The following is a 15,987-nucleotide window of genomic DNA, read 5'->3' on the forward strand; positions in this document are numbered from 1 at the left end:
ATACCAGTTTATTCACTTTCTAAATTCATTGTTCCAGCATGTAAAATGCTGAAATTTTTTAATCTTTAAGCATTTTATTAGTTTAAATTATATTTAAATTAAATTAATGAAACAGTGAGATCTTAGACAGATTTAAAAGCTAGTTGCTACAGTCTTTTTCCTCTCCTGTTAACAGGGCGTTTCCTTAGAGATATGCCATTTATTGTCACTATACAATAACTTGTTACATAACATAAAAAATTACGGTTAATCAATCTGTCAATATTTCTATCTGGTTTGCTAACCACCTCAGCAAAATTTTAGCGCAAAGACAAGCAGCTAGAAAATGAATTAAGATTATGGTCAGAGAATTTGCGAATTTATGACCATCACAAACAAACCACAATTTGTTTGCTGTAAAATGAACTTGGTAGTAAAATGATGTGTGACAACAGAATGCAACAACATTCCAAATAAATTGATTGCAGAAGGTGATAGGACATAATTTTGTTTTTACTGGAAATGCAGAGCTGCCAAGTTTTGTCATTGCATTTCAGTATTCTAGTACCTGAAAAACAGTATTTTGCTGAGAAAATCAGTATTTTTACACGGTGCCATTTTGCTGAAAAAAATGTTTTTTTAATGTGCGGTCATACACATGTAAGAGTACAAGAATGCATAACTTTGCTACTAATTGACATGTCTTCTACGCACCTTACTTGACAGTGCATTCATTATCTCTTTGTACACTGCTGTTTGAACGGCTGCATCCAGCACCAGATGTTGATGTAGAAGCCATTTTGGAAGTCTCCCTCCCCCTCCATCCCTCTCCCTCTTTCTCTGCCTTTCCCACCGACTCTACCTCTCTCCCTCCGTCTCCTATTCCCTCTCTCCATCCGACTCTCCCCCTTTCTCTATCTCGCTCCCCTTTCCCTCCTACCCCTCCCTCTCTCTCCCACTTTTTTTTCTTCCTCCCTCTTATTCCCTTCCTCCCTCCTTCTACCTCTCTTCACTCTCTCCCCCCTCCCTCCCGCTCTCTCCCCCTTGAGCCCACCCACCGTTCCGTAAAATCAAGGCCAGTCCCAATCCCAGATAACCTTTCACCACTAGGCTTATCCAGAATTCTACCACTGCCTGAAAAGGCTCAACTTCCACTGAGAAAGAGAATTTCAAAGACTCATTGTTATAAGAGAATTTTCCTGAACAGTCTATGACCCATATCGCGATGGCCATATATGCAAATATGCAAAGCCCATAGCGCTATGTTTAAAACCCATAGCGCTTTAGCTGGTAGCGCTATATTTAGAACCCACAGTGCTTAGTGTAAATTCCCACGCATTAAACTGATAGCGCTCTGTTTAAACCTGGAGCAGGACAGGCAGCGACTCTGGTGAGAAGGAAGGGGTGACGTTTCTGGTCGAGACCCTTCTTCAGACTGAACTGAACTCCGTATTTAACAATACAATATCATACATCCGTATGCCAATCGCATTTCCGTACAAAATACGCGAAATCTGTACTACTTGGCAGCTCTTGAAATGGGAAGTAATGTGATAATACGCAGGAAAGTTGTTTTTGCACCAAATGGGACAGCAAACAATGGCCTGGATTTTGCTCAGTTTTGCCTGCAAGTATTTCCAAGCTTCTGACCGCCCACTTAAATGTGCTAACCTTCATCTTACTAGCTGACCACCTGTGAAAATTTCCCAGCTACAATCTTCTAAAGCCAATCATGCAGTTTTCAGTTCCTATATCAGCAAACCCAGGCCAATTAATATTTCCCAATATCAGTGTTACATGGTTATAATGTAGTCCCCTTTATATGGAGAAAAACAAATGCAAACTGAATGACTGCTTTGCAGAACACTTCCATTCTCTATGCAAAGGTGAGAGAGTTTCTTACCAACAGTCATCTGAATAACCACTCCATTCTCACTCAGACTTTTGGTCTGGACTCCTGCAAGGTTTCAACACAACTCAATACAGATGCCAGCTACGCCCTATTTATCTTTTGATTGGGCCCTTTCAACCTGATCTCAAAAGCACATCTCATATGGTCATAGAATCATACAGCACAGAAACAGCCCCTTCGGCCCAACTCGGCCCAACTCGTCCCTGCTAACCAAGATGCCCCAGTCAAGCTAGTCTCATTTAGGCCATGTGTGTGTTTTTACAATATTGGGTACAAAAAGTGTGACATCATACGTAAAACTGAAGCTCACAAATAAATTATTTCAACTTGATTCGGATTAAGCAAAAACCCTCCCAGCAGCAGTACATGACAGGGAGAGATAGATAAATTTAATTAATGAACAAAATTCCTTGTTTAACATGCGTCCCTATGCGTTTTTTTACATTTTATGTTTGGTGTCCACCATAACAACCGTTACATGAATTTTAGAACGTTTTTTTTCTAAAGCATGCTAGGTGATTTCTTCACTTTTGCTGTTTTTTAACATACAAATATACTTTCTTGCTATAAACATGGAGTATGTGACCAAATGAGCAATATTTATGTTATCTACTGAAACGTGTGTTACAGTGTCCAAGAGTCGACACCAAAATGAACGTAGATCCTGTTTATTCCAGTATTTTTTTTGTTGTCATTTCTTTCTCATGTTTTGAATAAACTTTATGGAAGTAATTGTCCATACATAATAAGAGACAGCCGGTACATAATTTGATGGAAATATAGCTACTGCAAAATGCTGATGTTATGCATGAGATGGTGGACACCAAAAATATTCACTAATTTTGCCATGCAACCGCTTTTACAGAAACTTGATATTAAGGTTACTTTCTTCTCATAATTTCATTATCTATTGAGTTCTTCAAACTAGAAAATGTTCAATCTCCTTGGGAAGTTCTTTGGTCTTAATTTACCATTGTCTCATGTTAAACAAGGCCTGGTTTTTCATTTCCCTTCCCATCGCAAATGAATGTGCACTCCCCATCCATTCCCCTCATGATTTTATAGACTCCATAATATCTTCATAAATTTTCTCTGCACTCTTTCTAGCTTAATGACATCCTTCCTATAGCAGGGTGACCAAACCTGATCACAGTCTATTCCAAGTGTGGCCTCTCCAACATCTTATACAACTGCAACATAGCACCCCAACTTCGACACTCAATACCGGAACTGATGATGGCCAATGTACCAAAGGCTTTCTTGACCAGCCAGTCTATATATTGTGCCATTGTCAGGGGAATATGTACCTGTACTCCTCAAGCCCTCTGTTCCACCACACCCCAGGGGGCCTACAATTCTCTGTGAAGGTCTTGCCCTGGATTGACTTCCCAAAATGCAACACCTCACACATATCTGCATTAAAAAAACATTAGCCATTCCTCAGCCCACTGATCAAGAGCCTGCTGTAATTTTGATAACCATCTTCACTATCCACAATTCTATCCACCTTAGTCATCTGCTAACTTATTAATTATGCCTTCTACATTCACATCCAAATCATTGATATTAACCACAAACAGCAATGAGCCAAGCACTGATCCGAGGAACATCACTCATCACAAGTCTCCAATCTGAAAAAAAACACACTTCCACCTGAAGACAGGTCTCGCCCCGAAACGTCACCCATTCCTTCTCTCCAGAGATGCTGCCTGTCCCGCTGAGTTATTCCAGCTTTGTGTCTATCTTTGGTTTAAACCAGCATCTGCAGTTCCTTCTTACACCCTTCCACCACCACTCTCGGCCTCTATTAATGAAGCCAATTCTGTATCCAGTGCTAGCTCCCCTGCAGGCCATGTGGTCTAACCTTCCTGAATGTCCAGGTTCAGGTAAGTATTATTTCAAGTAAATGTAAGTTATTTTCCCTACCGATAATTTCAGAGTTTATTTGTCCTTTCTCAACTGTACCTTCCGAAGTCATATATTTTGTTCATCACTGAGCTCTACATATTAATCTCTCCCAATCTCCATCACAGACCTTCCCTTTTGTTCTTTCTGTCCCCAATACCAATACCCCTCCGTTCATCTACCCCACCTCTCGTTAAAAGATTCAATTTAACTTTCCCAGTCGTGATGGGAGATCATGGACTCAAAATATTAACCATCTTTCTTCAAATTCTGCCAGAGGACACCATTTCTATTCTTATAAATATTGCAAGTTATGTTTATAATATTTCCTTCATTTATAAGACTAAAAGGATAAAAACAAGAAACCATTCACTGGTTCTATAATCAGGACACTTGCAAGCACCCAGTTATAATACTTGCCTGTGGCGGCGTTGGTGTAGAACCCGATCTTCCTCCAGACATGATCTCTTCTGTGATGTCTTTTCCACCCTGGTTTGGATCCCTTATCCGGATCTAAGAAACAAATTATCCAGAAAATATAGAGTTCAAGGAAACTTTGCTCAAGAATCTCATCAAGTTAAAGCCATTGACGTAGCATTTGCATGTAGGGAATGAGAGAACAAAGTAGATAGTTTTGTATAAGCCAGTTCGGTATTCCGATAAACGCAAGGAATCGTGAGATTTGGCAAAGGTTATTTGAGAATCAAAAAAAGCGAACGGGGTGCCTGGTAGCGGGGGAGAGCGGGGTGCAACAGCGAGAGAGAGAGAGAGGGGGGGTAGATGCGAGTGGGAGACAGGGAGAGACGGTGAGAGGTGGGGGAAGATAGGTTTCAGTTAGACAGACAACCACTGGTAAAGCCATGGCTTGTTGCTTCTAGGAGAGTCGAGAAAATGTCCTCAATCGAGGGAATGCAACTTCAGAACCCCCTCATCTCGACCGCGGGCGCAAGAAACAAATGACCCAAAGTTTGCATTGAGTGACCTGAATGTTCTTACCGTCCTCGTCGTACACCGACGTTTTGTGAGAGTGGTTGGATCCCGGGATGGAGGAGTCAGCGCCTGACAGGTGAGCGGCCCGCGGTAGCTGGTGCCTCTCCGCTCACTCGCCGCTGGAAGAACTCACACCTCTACTCCCCGGGACGGACGCTGCCTCCTCGATCCCGCTGCTTGGCGGCAGCCGACTAGGATTCCAGAGCATCACCAATGCCTCACATCAGCTGCTGATCCCCCACCGCATGTCCGGATAATGTGACCGACATTGGTTGAGCTGAAGCTGGGATCCAACCACTCTCACAAACGCTGGTGTAGGGCGAGGACGTTAAGAATAGTCAGTTCACTCAACGCAAACTTTAGATCGTTTGTTCCTTGCGCCCGTGGAAATCCCCGCTCCCATCCACCCCAACCATGGCGCAAAAGTCTAATGTGTGGGAATTTTGAAGGAGGGTCTTCTATTCCAGGTCCATGGACGGGAGTGCCGGCCCAGGCCCGTAGGCAGCGCGGAGGAGAGGCGCCGGCCCCAGCTCTGCCTGTCCCGCCGGGGGGGATGGGCGGGGTTGAGCTGGAATTGGTGCCTCTTTTACGCGCCACACCCCGCTCTGACAGGCAGAGCCGAGCTGGAGCCGGCGCCTCCCCCCTCCCCCTCCGCCGCTCCCACTGGAACTGGGCCGCCTCCGGACAGGGCACTCGGGAGGGGACAGCCCAGCGGCGGCTGGATAGTGACGAGGAGCAGATCTGCACCCATGCGAGTGCTTAGCCCGAGCAACCTATGACCTGTGCATGCACAGTCTGAATACCGAACTGGCTTACTAGCAATGAAAACCAACTGCTCGCAGGAAAGGAAAGTATAACTATCTCCAAAACAATATTGAAAGGAAATGGAGGGGGTTCTAAATGCAGAATGAAAACATGAGCCATGTTATAATTATTTCATTTTACCCAACTAACAAAGGTTAATAAGGAATAACATATATTGTATAATCAATGAACAAAGTTAAATTATAAAATAAGTATGTACTAAGTACTTCCACGTATTAAGAACCTATTCATTTAACTACTTTATGTACTATCTTTAAGTCTGAGAGAGCCAAATTCAAAATCTACCTTATGCTGGACAGTGCAGGCGTACAGCAAATTTAATGTCATAAGTACTGCTATATTTCCAACCTAAATCTGTTCAACAATTTGTTATACCTCTAAAACCACTTTCAAGACAGGTGGATAGATTTTTACATACTGAGAATTATCAAGTGGTATGGGTTCGTGCAGGAATGGCAGAGGTAAAACATTGTTGCTGAATGGCGCAGTTGGTTCCGGGGCTAAATGGTCTAAGCCTGCTTCTATTTCTCATGTTCTTATCTGATGAAAATCCACAAAGTACAAACATCGGAATAATCGCCCAATTGCTGGACAGACTACAAACTGACACGTACTGAAAACCTACCGACCTTCAGTTATCGGAGCTACTCTGCCTCTTGCAAAGACACTATCCCCGACTCAATTTCTCCATCTTCCCATTCTAGCAAAGTCGAGATGTCCTCATTTAGTAAAGTAGACAAAAATGCTGGAGAAACTCTGCGGGTGAGGCAGCAATAATGGAGGGAAGGAAATAGGCAACATTTCGGGTCGAGACCCTTCTTCAGACTGATGTGGGGGTGGGGATGGGGGGGGGGGGGGGGGGGGGGGGGGAGAAGAAGAAAGGAAGAGCCGGAGGCAGTGGGCTGTGGGATAGCTGGGAAGGGGAGGGCAAAGAAGGAGAAAGCAGGGACTACCTGAAATTAGAGAAGTCAATGTTCATACCGCTGGGGTGTAAACTACCCAAGCGAAATATGAGGTGCTGCTCCTCCAATTGACAGTGGGCCTCACTCTGGCCATGGAGGAGGCCCAGGACACAAAGGTCGGATTCGGAATGGGAGGGGGAGTTGAAGTGCTGAGACACCGGGAGATCAGGTTGGTTATTGCGAACAGAGTGGGGGTGTTGGGCGAAGCGATCGCCAAGCCGACGCTTGGTCTCACCGATGTAGAGCAGCTGACACCTAGAGCAGCGGATGCAATAGATGAGGTTGAGGAGCTGCAGGTGAACCTGTGCCGCACCTGGAAAGACTGCTTGGGTCCTTGGATGGAGTCAAGGGGTGAGGTAAAGTGACAAGTGTAGCATTTCCTGCAGTTGCAAGGGAAAGTGCCAGGAGAGGGTGGATTGGGTGGGAATGGACAAATTGATCACGGAGTTCCGGAGCTCTGTCCATCAAGACCCATGTGATCTCCCAGTCGCTAACCATTTTAACTCCCCTTCCCATTCCAACACTGACCTTCCTGTCCTGGGCCTCCTCCACTGTCATAAGCAAACTGAAGGAACAGCACCTCATATTTTGCTTGTGCAACTTACAACCTTCAACTTCAAGTAACCCTTGCACTCCCTCTCTTTTCGTCCCTTCCCCACCCTTACTAATCTTAGTCCCTTCCCCACCCTTACTAATTAGTCTTACTAATTTCACCGTTTGTATCCCATTGGTATCACCCCATTCACAGCCAACATTTATATCCCTTCGTTATCTCCACTGTTCCAGAGACATCGATGCAGGGTCTGCTTTGTTCTGTACCTTCCCATACCTCTTAATTTCCCTCTTCCTTAATCTCCGCCCGGTGTAGGGTCTCAACCTGATATATAACCGATCCCTATTCTCCAGAGATGAACATCTGCAGTCCCTTCTTACACTCCTCTCCTCTTTCCCCTTCCCCCCCACCACACACACAATTCACAACTCTTCAATCCTTTTGACTCCAGGGATAATGGGGATGATGCCAGACCCGCTGAGTTACTCTAGCACGGTCTTTATTTGCTGGATGAAAAGCTGAACACCAAACAAACCATGAGCAAGCAAGACAGTTCAATGTCAGTAGTCTGCTTTTAACCAAGCACAGATCAACAATATAACATTAAGCACTTCAGTGGCTAAAGGTAACACTCTTCATTTCACTACAAATAGTAGAAAAACAAAAAATATCAAAGAAGTTGCTGAAAAAACAAGGAAATGGGATCAGTATGGGGTTTACATCAACACAAAAGCAGAAGCCTAAAACATTCAGCAGAATTCTATTCCACTTCATATACCAATTAATAACAAAAAATCTGTGGTTCAAGGCCAATTATAGGAAAATTCAAAATGATACCTCAGTGCGATATGGAGGAATATTTTGCGAGATCAACAACTGATGAGATGCAGTCTTTCAGATAGAGCCATTAATCAAAGTACATGGTAGATTATATGGTAGTATATAACAAAGCAGTTTTGTTCTCTGCTCTTCAGCGGATATGTATTGACAAGAATTTGCCAGGCAAATAAAAGTGAGTTTTCAATTAAAAAAAACTTATCTTGCTCTTATAGGATGTTTTTTAAAACAAAGCAATTAATGCCAATTAATTATAGCTGATGTGTTAAATTACAAAAGTTCAAGCTTGCGACTGATCCTCCATTTGACTCAACATATTTACTGCAAAAACATAGTATTTACCAAAGCAAGAATCTTTTCAAATGACTGGAAATGATTCTCAACCATCCCAGTTCAAAAAAAATAATCCTCTTAGTTGTAAATTCAGTAAATTGTTCCAATTCTTTAAATAAAAAGCTCTATTTATTTACTTTCTCACTCTCACTAATCAAAACTTGCCCTATTTGCATTCTGCATGTTAGTTTTTTTTAGTTCACAACGCATCTATTTTTTAGCCATAAAATAATGAAAATATTGATTTCTCCAAATTGGAGGCCGAGGGAAAACCTGTGTAACGTAGAATTACGAAAGGCATAGACAGGGTAGTCTGCCATAACCTCCACCCTCTAGGGTAGAAATGTCACATACTAGAACACTCAGAATTAACACAAGCGCGAACATTTGACAGATGCTTGCCATGAGGAGGTAAGGGAGGGGGAAAATTGGCTGGGGTTTGCAGAAACAGACAGTTTTAAGTGGCATTTAGACAGACACATGAACATGCAGGGAGTGGTTGGATAGGAAGCAGATGGGGTTGATTAATTTGTATCATGGTTAGCATAGGTTTCACGGGTCAATGGACCTATTCCTGCGTTGACAGACACAAAATGCTGGAATAACTCAGTAGGACAGGCAGCATCACTGGAGAGAAGGAATGGGTGACATTTCGGTGACTGCTTTATCCGTCTACAGAAGCAGTAGCCACTTAAAAGAGGGCGATACAGTGTGGAAACAGGCCCTTCGGCCCAACTTGTCCACACCGGCCATCATGTCCTAGCTACACTAGTCCCACCTGCCTATGTTTGGCCCATATCCCTCCAAATCTGTCCTACCCATGTACTTGTTTGTTTCTTAAACATAGGTATTGTCCCAGCCTCAACTACCTCCTCTGGCAGCTTGTTCCATACACCACCCTTTGTGTGAAAAATAACTTCAGAACTAAATAAATGCAAGTTCAATGGGAAGTTCCAAAATCATAAAGATGCCACATAAATTCCAGCTATTGACCAATCTTTAGAGGCCTGACAACCATTAGATGTTTAGCAGAAAGGCTCCCAATCTTAAAACAAGTCTTATACCAAGCTAAGCAAAATAAACTATTTAAAGACTTAAAAAACTTAAATTTATTGCAATATTTTTCAAAATACACTAAAATTCATATTCATCCATAATCTTGCCTCTCCATCCCGCATAAGCTCCTCAGGTCTTACACACCTTACATTCCTACATTCCTCCAATACTATCCTTTTGGGTACCCCAAATAAACTTAATTCCTATTACCAGCAACAAGAAGCTGATCATCAAATAGGCATCAAGATGATACAGGAGCTACTTTAGAATAAATTACAGCAAGGCACGCAACAGCTGCGAATGCACATACTGACAAAAGCATAAGCACCAATTTTGCACAATACAAAACAACAATTCTACACATGTCCAGAGCACAACAGATTCATGTGGACTTAGCATTGTTGTAATTAACTGAACAAAATCTAGAACATTAGGGTAGTGTTAATGTGTGGGTCGGTGCAGGCTCGGTGAGCCGAAGGGGCCTGTTCATGCCCTGCATCTCGAAAACTAAAGCAGGTCCAGAATCAGTGCAATTTTAAAGTTCAAAGGAAAACAGAAGGGAGAGAGATGCAACATGAGTTGACACTATAAAAGGAGACAGCGTACAAGTCAGAGATCATATGCAAATTTCCCTGCAAGCAAGACAACATCTCTAGCTCAAAGGTAGGCACAAAAAGCTGGAGTAATTCGGTGGGACAGGCAGCATCTCAGGAGAAGAAATGGGTGATGTTTTGGGTCGAGATCCTTCTTCAGACTGACCTCAGGGGGGAGGGAGATAGATAAGTGTGAAGGTGTGAAAACAAGGCAAAGGGAATGGAGATCAAGGTAAATGTAGAATAGATCATTGTTAGCTGGGAGAAGATAGCAACAAAGGAAGCAGAGATAATGTAGTCGGAGACAGCAAGACTGGTCGGAGATCTGGGAAGGGGGAGGGATGGAGAGAGGGATAGCAAGGGTTACTTGAAGTTAGAGAAGTCAATGTTCAAACCACTGCCCAAGCGAAATCCGAGGTGCTGTTCCTCCAATTTGTGCTGAGCCTCACTCTGACAATGGAGGAGTCCCAGGACAGAAAGATCAGTGTGGGAATGGGAGGGGGCGTTAAAGTGTTTAGCAACCGGGAGATCAGGTAGGTTCAGGCGGACTGAACGGCGGTGTTCAGCGAAACGATAGCCAGGCCTGCGCTTGGTCTCACTGATATACAGGAGTCCACACCTGGAACAGAGGATACAGTAGATGAGGTGCAAGTGAAACTCTGCCTCACCAGGTTAAACTACCGGGATCCTTGGATGAAGCCGGGGGGGGGGGGGGGGGGGGGGGGGGGGGGGGGGGGGGGGGGAATATAGTGGAGATGGGAAGATGTGGCTAGGGGTGGGATCCCGTCAATCTCTCCATCCCTCCCCCTTCCCAGTTCTCTGACCAGTCTTACCGTCTCTGACTACATTATCTCTGTTTGCGTTGTTGTTGTCTTTCTCCCAGGTAACAATGATTTCTCCTACATTTCCCTTGAACTTCATTCCCTTTGCCCTGTTTTCACCCCTTCACACTTCCTTATCTATCTATCTATCTCCCTTCACCCATTATGTCTCTCCAGAGATGCTGCCTGTCCTACTGAGTTACTCCAGCATTTTGTATCTATCTCTGTTCACCACAATCCTCTGTTCTGGTTGCAGTCATCTCCAGCACGAGAACAATCCATTAAACGTAATTACCACATTGTGGTTTGCATTCACATGGACTCTTATTTGCCATTCTAGGTACAGTTTGACTTCAGGTGTAACCTGGATGGGATTATGGACAATGTGCAACCAAGTCAAGCAACGATTTGCAGACGTCTAGCAAAACCAGCTAGATCACCAGGCATACATACTGCTTATATTCAAAAAGAACAAGAATTGATTTTGGGCTCTGTAAACTGTTTTATTGGCTTTGACTTCAGGATTGTGCAAGACATGGCACAAAGGCTGGCTCTATCTAACACCAGTGCTTGTGCCACAAAGCAGGTTATAAATGGCAGCATTGTAATGCTTTAAAAACCCAGACGCAGAACCACCAGGGGGCGCCACACGATGGCTGCCTCGCCAACGGTCTGTCTGCGCCTTTTTCATTCTTTGTGTTTTTAGTTTGTTGTAAAATTTAGTGCCCTCCATAATGTTTGGGACAAAGACCCGCCACTTACTTATTTGCCACTGTACTCCACAATCTGCGACTTGTAATAGAAAAAAAATACATTTTGGTTTCACCATGTAGGAATTACAGCTGTGTTTATACATAGTCCCCCCCCCATTTCAGGGCACCATAATGTTTGGGACACGTGGCTTCACAGGTGTTTGCAATTGCTCAGATGTGTTTAATTGCCTCCTTAATGTAGTTATAAGAGAGCTCTCAGCACCTAGTCTTTCCACTTTTATTGTTGTTTATCAACATGAGGACCAAAGTTGTGCCAATGAAAGTCAAAGAAGCCATTATGAGACTGAGAAACAAGAATAAAACTGTTAGACACATCAGCCAAACCTTAGGCTAACCAAAATCAACTGTTTGGAACATCATTAAGAAGAAAGAGAGCACTGGTGAGATTACTAATCACAAAATCCACAGCTGATGACAGAAGAATTTCTCTCTATAATAAAGAAAAATCCTCAAACACCTGTCCGACAGATCAGAAACTCTTCAGGAATCGGGTGTGGATTTGTCAATGACCACTGACCGCAGAAGACTTCATGAACAGAAATACAGAGGCTACACTGCAAGCGGCAAACCAGTTCTGGAAAGTAGTCTTGTGGACAGACGAGACGAAGATTAACATATCAGAATGATGGCAAGAGCAAAGTATGGAGGAGAGAAGGAACTGTTCAAGATCCAAAGCATGCCACGTCATCTGTGAAACACAGTGGTGGGATGTTATGGCCTGGGCATGTATGGCTGCTGAAGGTACTGGCTCACTTATCTTCATTGATGATGCAACTGCTGACGTTAGTAGCATGATAAATTCTGAAGTTTATAGACACATCCTATCTGTTCAAGTTGAAACAAATGCCTCAAAACTCATTGGCCGGTGGTTCACTCTACAGCAAGACAATACTGCTAAAGCAACAAAGGAGTTTTTCAAAATTAAAAATGGTCAATTCATGAGTGGCCAAGTCAATCACCCGATCTGAACCCAATTGAGCATGCCTTTTATATGCTGAAGAGAAAACGGAAGGGGACTAGCCCCCAAAACAAGCATAAACTAAAGATGGCTAAATGTAGGCCTGCCAGAGCATCACAGAGAAGACACCCAGCAACTGGTGATGTCCATGAATCGCAGACTTCAAACAGTTATTGCATGCAAAGGATATACTGAACATGACTACTTTCATTTACATGACATTGCTGTGTCCCAAACATTATGGTGCCCTGAAATGGAGGGGGCTATGTATAAACACAGCTGTAATTTCTACATGGTGAAACCAAAAAGTATAAAAGGCCTTTATTATAATCTGACAGTGTGCACTTTAACCACGTGATTTTTTTCTATTACAAATCTCACATTGTGGAGTACAGAGAGAAATAAATAAATGATGGATCTTTGTCCCAAACATTATGACGTTTTAGAATTTGTGGGGGGTGGGTGTAGGAAACTTTTTTTATCTCTTTCCTCGACGGAGGTGCGACTTTTCCGTGTCGTATCTCCACCCGCGCTGCGGCTTAATATCGTGGAGTTGGCGGCCTCGTGATTGGAACTTCTAGAACTAAACATCTTGGAGTTGGGCGATCCCTTTGCCAGGGGTCGGCCTTTGATGCTCCAATCGGCGGGAGCTGCGGACTTTAACATTGTGGAGCTCCCGGTCCCTGATTAGGGACCGATTTCGGGAACCCCAAGCCGCAGGAGTTCGACCACTCCGACGTGGGAGCTCGATCACCGGCAGCAGATTGTTCGACTACCCCGACCGCGGGAAGAAAGGAGGAAAGAAGACAAGACTTTATTGCCTTCCATCACAGTAGAGGAGCCGCTGTGGTGGATGTTTATGCAGTTGTATGTCTTGTTGCTTTTTTGGTATGACTATGGCAAACCAAATTCCACGTATGTAACAAAACATAATTGGCTAATAAATTAAATTATGATTATGAATAAATTACATATTGCTTTTCAGTGGGCATGCAAATTGAGCACAATTGACACATTCAAGAACCAATTTGCATTTTTAATTGAACATAATGGTGAGAAATGCCACTATTTTTGTTTAGTCGGGAAATACAGCATGGTTACAAGCCGTTTGGCACACCAAGTCCACACTGAACATCGATCACCCATCCACACTAGTTCCACTCCCTACATATCAGGGGCAATTTACAGAAGCCAATTAACCATATAACCCGCAAGTGTTTGAGATGCAGGAGGAAACCGGAATACCCAGAGGAAACCCACGTGGTCACAGGAAGAATGTGGAACCTCCACACAGACAGTACCCGAGGTCAGGATCAAACTTGTGTCTCTGACACTCCAAGGCAACAGCTCTACCAGCTGTGCCATTGTGCCACCTTATTTTAAAGTATTATTGCTGCCAAACATTAATGTTTGAAAAGATTTTCCAAGCTTGAATTCATTAAAAATTCTGCAGTCAAAAAAATATTGGTAAATTATATTGTCAGGCAACAGAGGGCATCAGAGCAGGACTGTCATATAAATCGAGCATCAACTAAAATAAAACATGACTGCGGTGAATTTAGAATAAAACATGAAAGGTAGTTAATTTTCAGTAAAAACATCTAACTAGATATTTACCAAGTTTATTAATAACGTAGTTTTGAGAGAGTAATTGTGTAAGAAGTATTGGCAAGACTTTGTAATACCAACCCAAGAGAATGCAGTTCAGCAAGAACTTACCTGTTTACGTTCTCTTTTTGGAGGCATTTGTGGCTGAGCCGGATTTATCATAACAGTGGCAGGCGCCACTGGTGCAGAATATGATTGCACTCCCTGTGTTGCTGGATAATAGGTTCCTGAAGAGACAAAGTGTCAACAACTGAGGGTAAGTAGTCCATCCTCTGAAAGGTCAACCTCTGATGATTCCTTTTAGAAAAATTCTACTTTAGATCAATCATTTGCAGGAAACCAAATGAAGGTTAAATAGATTTTTTTTTTTTTTTTAATCTTGGCTCCTCTCACCTATGAAATTATAGAGAATCTAAAATGAAAAAAAAACATTAGTCACAAACCCCTAGAATCCAAAACTTCTAATTATACATTTTTGAGAACAATTGCTGTATACCATCAGGAAAATGCAGTCTCAACTTCCCTCTTCATAAACTAGCAGAGCCCAATCCAACAGGAACTGCAAATGCTTTCCTTCAAATCATTATTGGCTGGATACCAATCGTAACAGGATTCTGGAGAGTACATTTATGAGTCACAATACAAACTGATTTTAACTGCAGTGCTAAATATTTGAAGGGTGGACAAATCATCCCGTAGAATTTTATGATAATTTCCCTAGAGTTTTTGGGACAAGTTCTTAATTATCCCATTACTTCATTTTCATAGATGATTGCAGAATTCCAGCTGCCCATGAGCACAATAGGGGCACAAACCTTACGTACGTCATTTTCTAATTTTCTCATCTAAGTGGCATCTTTGATTTCTAACTAAGTTGCAACTTGATAAACACACAATCCCGAGCAGTTGGGACACAAATGCATTGCAGAGTGTACAAAGATTAAGCAGAACATTGTCTGAAATGGAACGCTGCAGTTATGAGGGAGATTAAATGGAGTCATGTGGTCACAGCACAGAAAAAGGCCCTTCGGCCTAACTTCGTCATGCTGACCGTACAGCCCCATTTACACTAGTCGCACCTGCCAGATCCCTCTAAACCGTTCCAATCTATATACCTGCCCATGGCAGTTTTCCTTGGAATAGATAAGAACATGAGAACATGATAGGAGGCATGCTAAATTATAAAATCCTTCCCCATAATAGCATCATCTAAAACTAGGGAGCTGAGGTTTAAGGAATCAGAGGGTTAGAAGGCAGAGGAAAAAATATTTTCATCCATTCTGGAACACACTCCCAAAGGTGGAGCTGGGTAAGCAATCTTGGAACATTTGAAGAGCATCTAAACAAAACACAATTTTTCAATATTACAGATCAAATGTTGGTAAATTAGATTAGTACTGTTAGCAAGAACTTGCTGGTCCGAAGGGCACATTTGTGCTGTATGACTACAACCCATCTGAAAACCATGATTTACATACAAAAGCTGCGATAGACACCATCAGAATTATTCCACAAAAGCATCACAGCAGTGTTCAGTGTTGAAGAACAGTGCCAATTTGTACTGCCATAATCCAATTCTCATCACACATTGGAGCGGGAACTTGGACAGATATACATATTAATATAAGCAAGCTTACCCTATATCCATGTCAACTTCGTTTTACTTTTAACATCTGGAGGAAAGTTTTTAATACATAAACATGTCTCCCATTTTTCAAAATGTACTTGGCGCACTACTACACCATTTTCCTAATGCACTTGAGCACAATGGTCAAAATATTCCATGTCACACAAGAAGACTTTAGAGCAATTACAAAACAGGTGTAGTGCAATCTTAAAACAATCGCATTTATTTTAATGCAAGAGATTTGATCGTTAAAGG

At 42.7% G+C, this 15,987-nt stretch overlaps 1 protein-coding gene across 9 annotated transcripts in view; it reads right to left on the reverse strand.

The window, feature by feature from the left end:
• eif4g1a (eukaryotic translation initiation factor 4 gamma, 1a) overlaps positions 1-15,987 on the reverse strand; it is a 105,212-nt gene that overhangs the window by 55,645 nt on the left and 33,580 nt on the right. For all 9 annotated transcript variants that reach the window (XM_055645365.1, XM_055645372.1, XM_055645366.1 and 6 more), the window contains 2 exons: positions 14,217-14,332; positions 4,217-4,309 (listed from right to left, as the gene is read on the reverse strand). In XM_055645365.1, the coding sequence (XP_055501340.1) occupies positions 4,217-4,309; positions 14,217-14,332 (209 nt within the window). The remainder of the gene's footprint in view (positions 1-4,216; positions 4,310-14,216; positions 14,333-15,987) is intronic.

The sequence above is a fragment of the Leucoraja erinacea genome, chromosome 14, assembly GCF_028641065.1.
Source record: "Leucoraja erinacea ecotype New England chromosome 14, Leri_hhj_1, whole genome shotgun sequence".
In the NCBI taxonomy this organism is placed as follows: Eukaryota; Metazoa; Chordata; class Chondrichthyes; order Rajiformes; family Rajidae; genus Leucoraja; species Leucoraja erinaceus.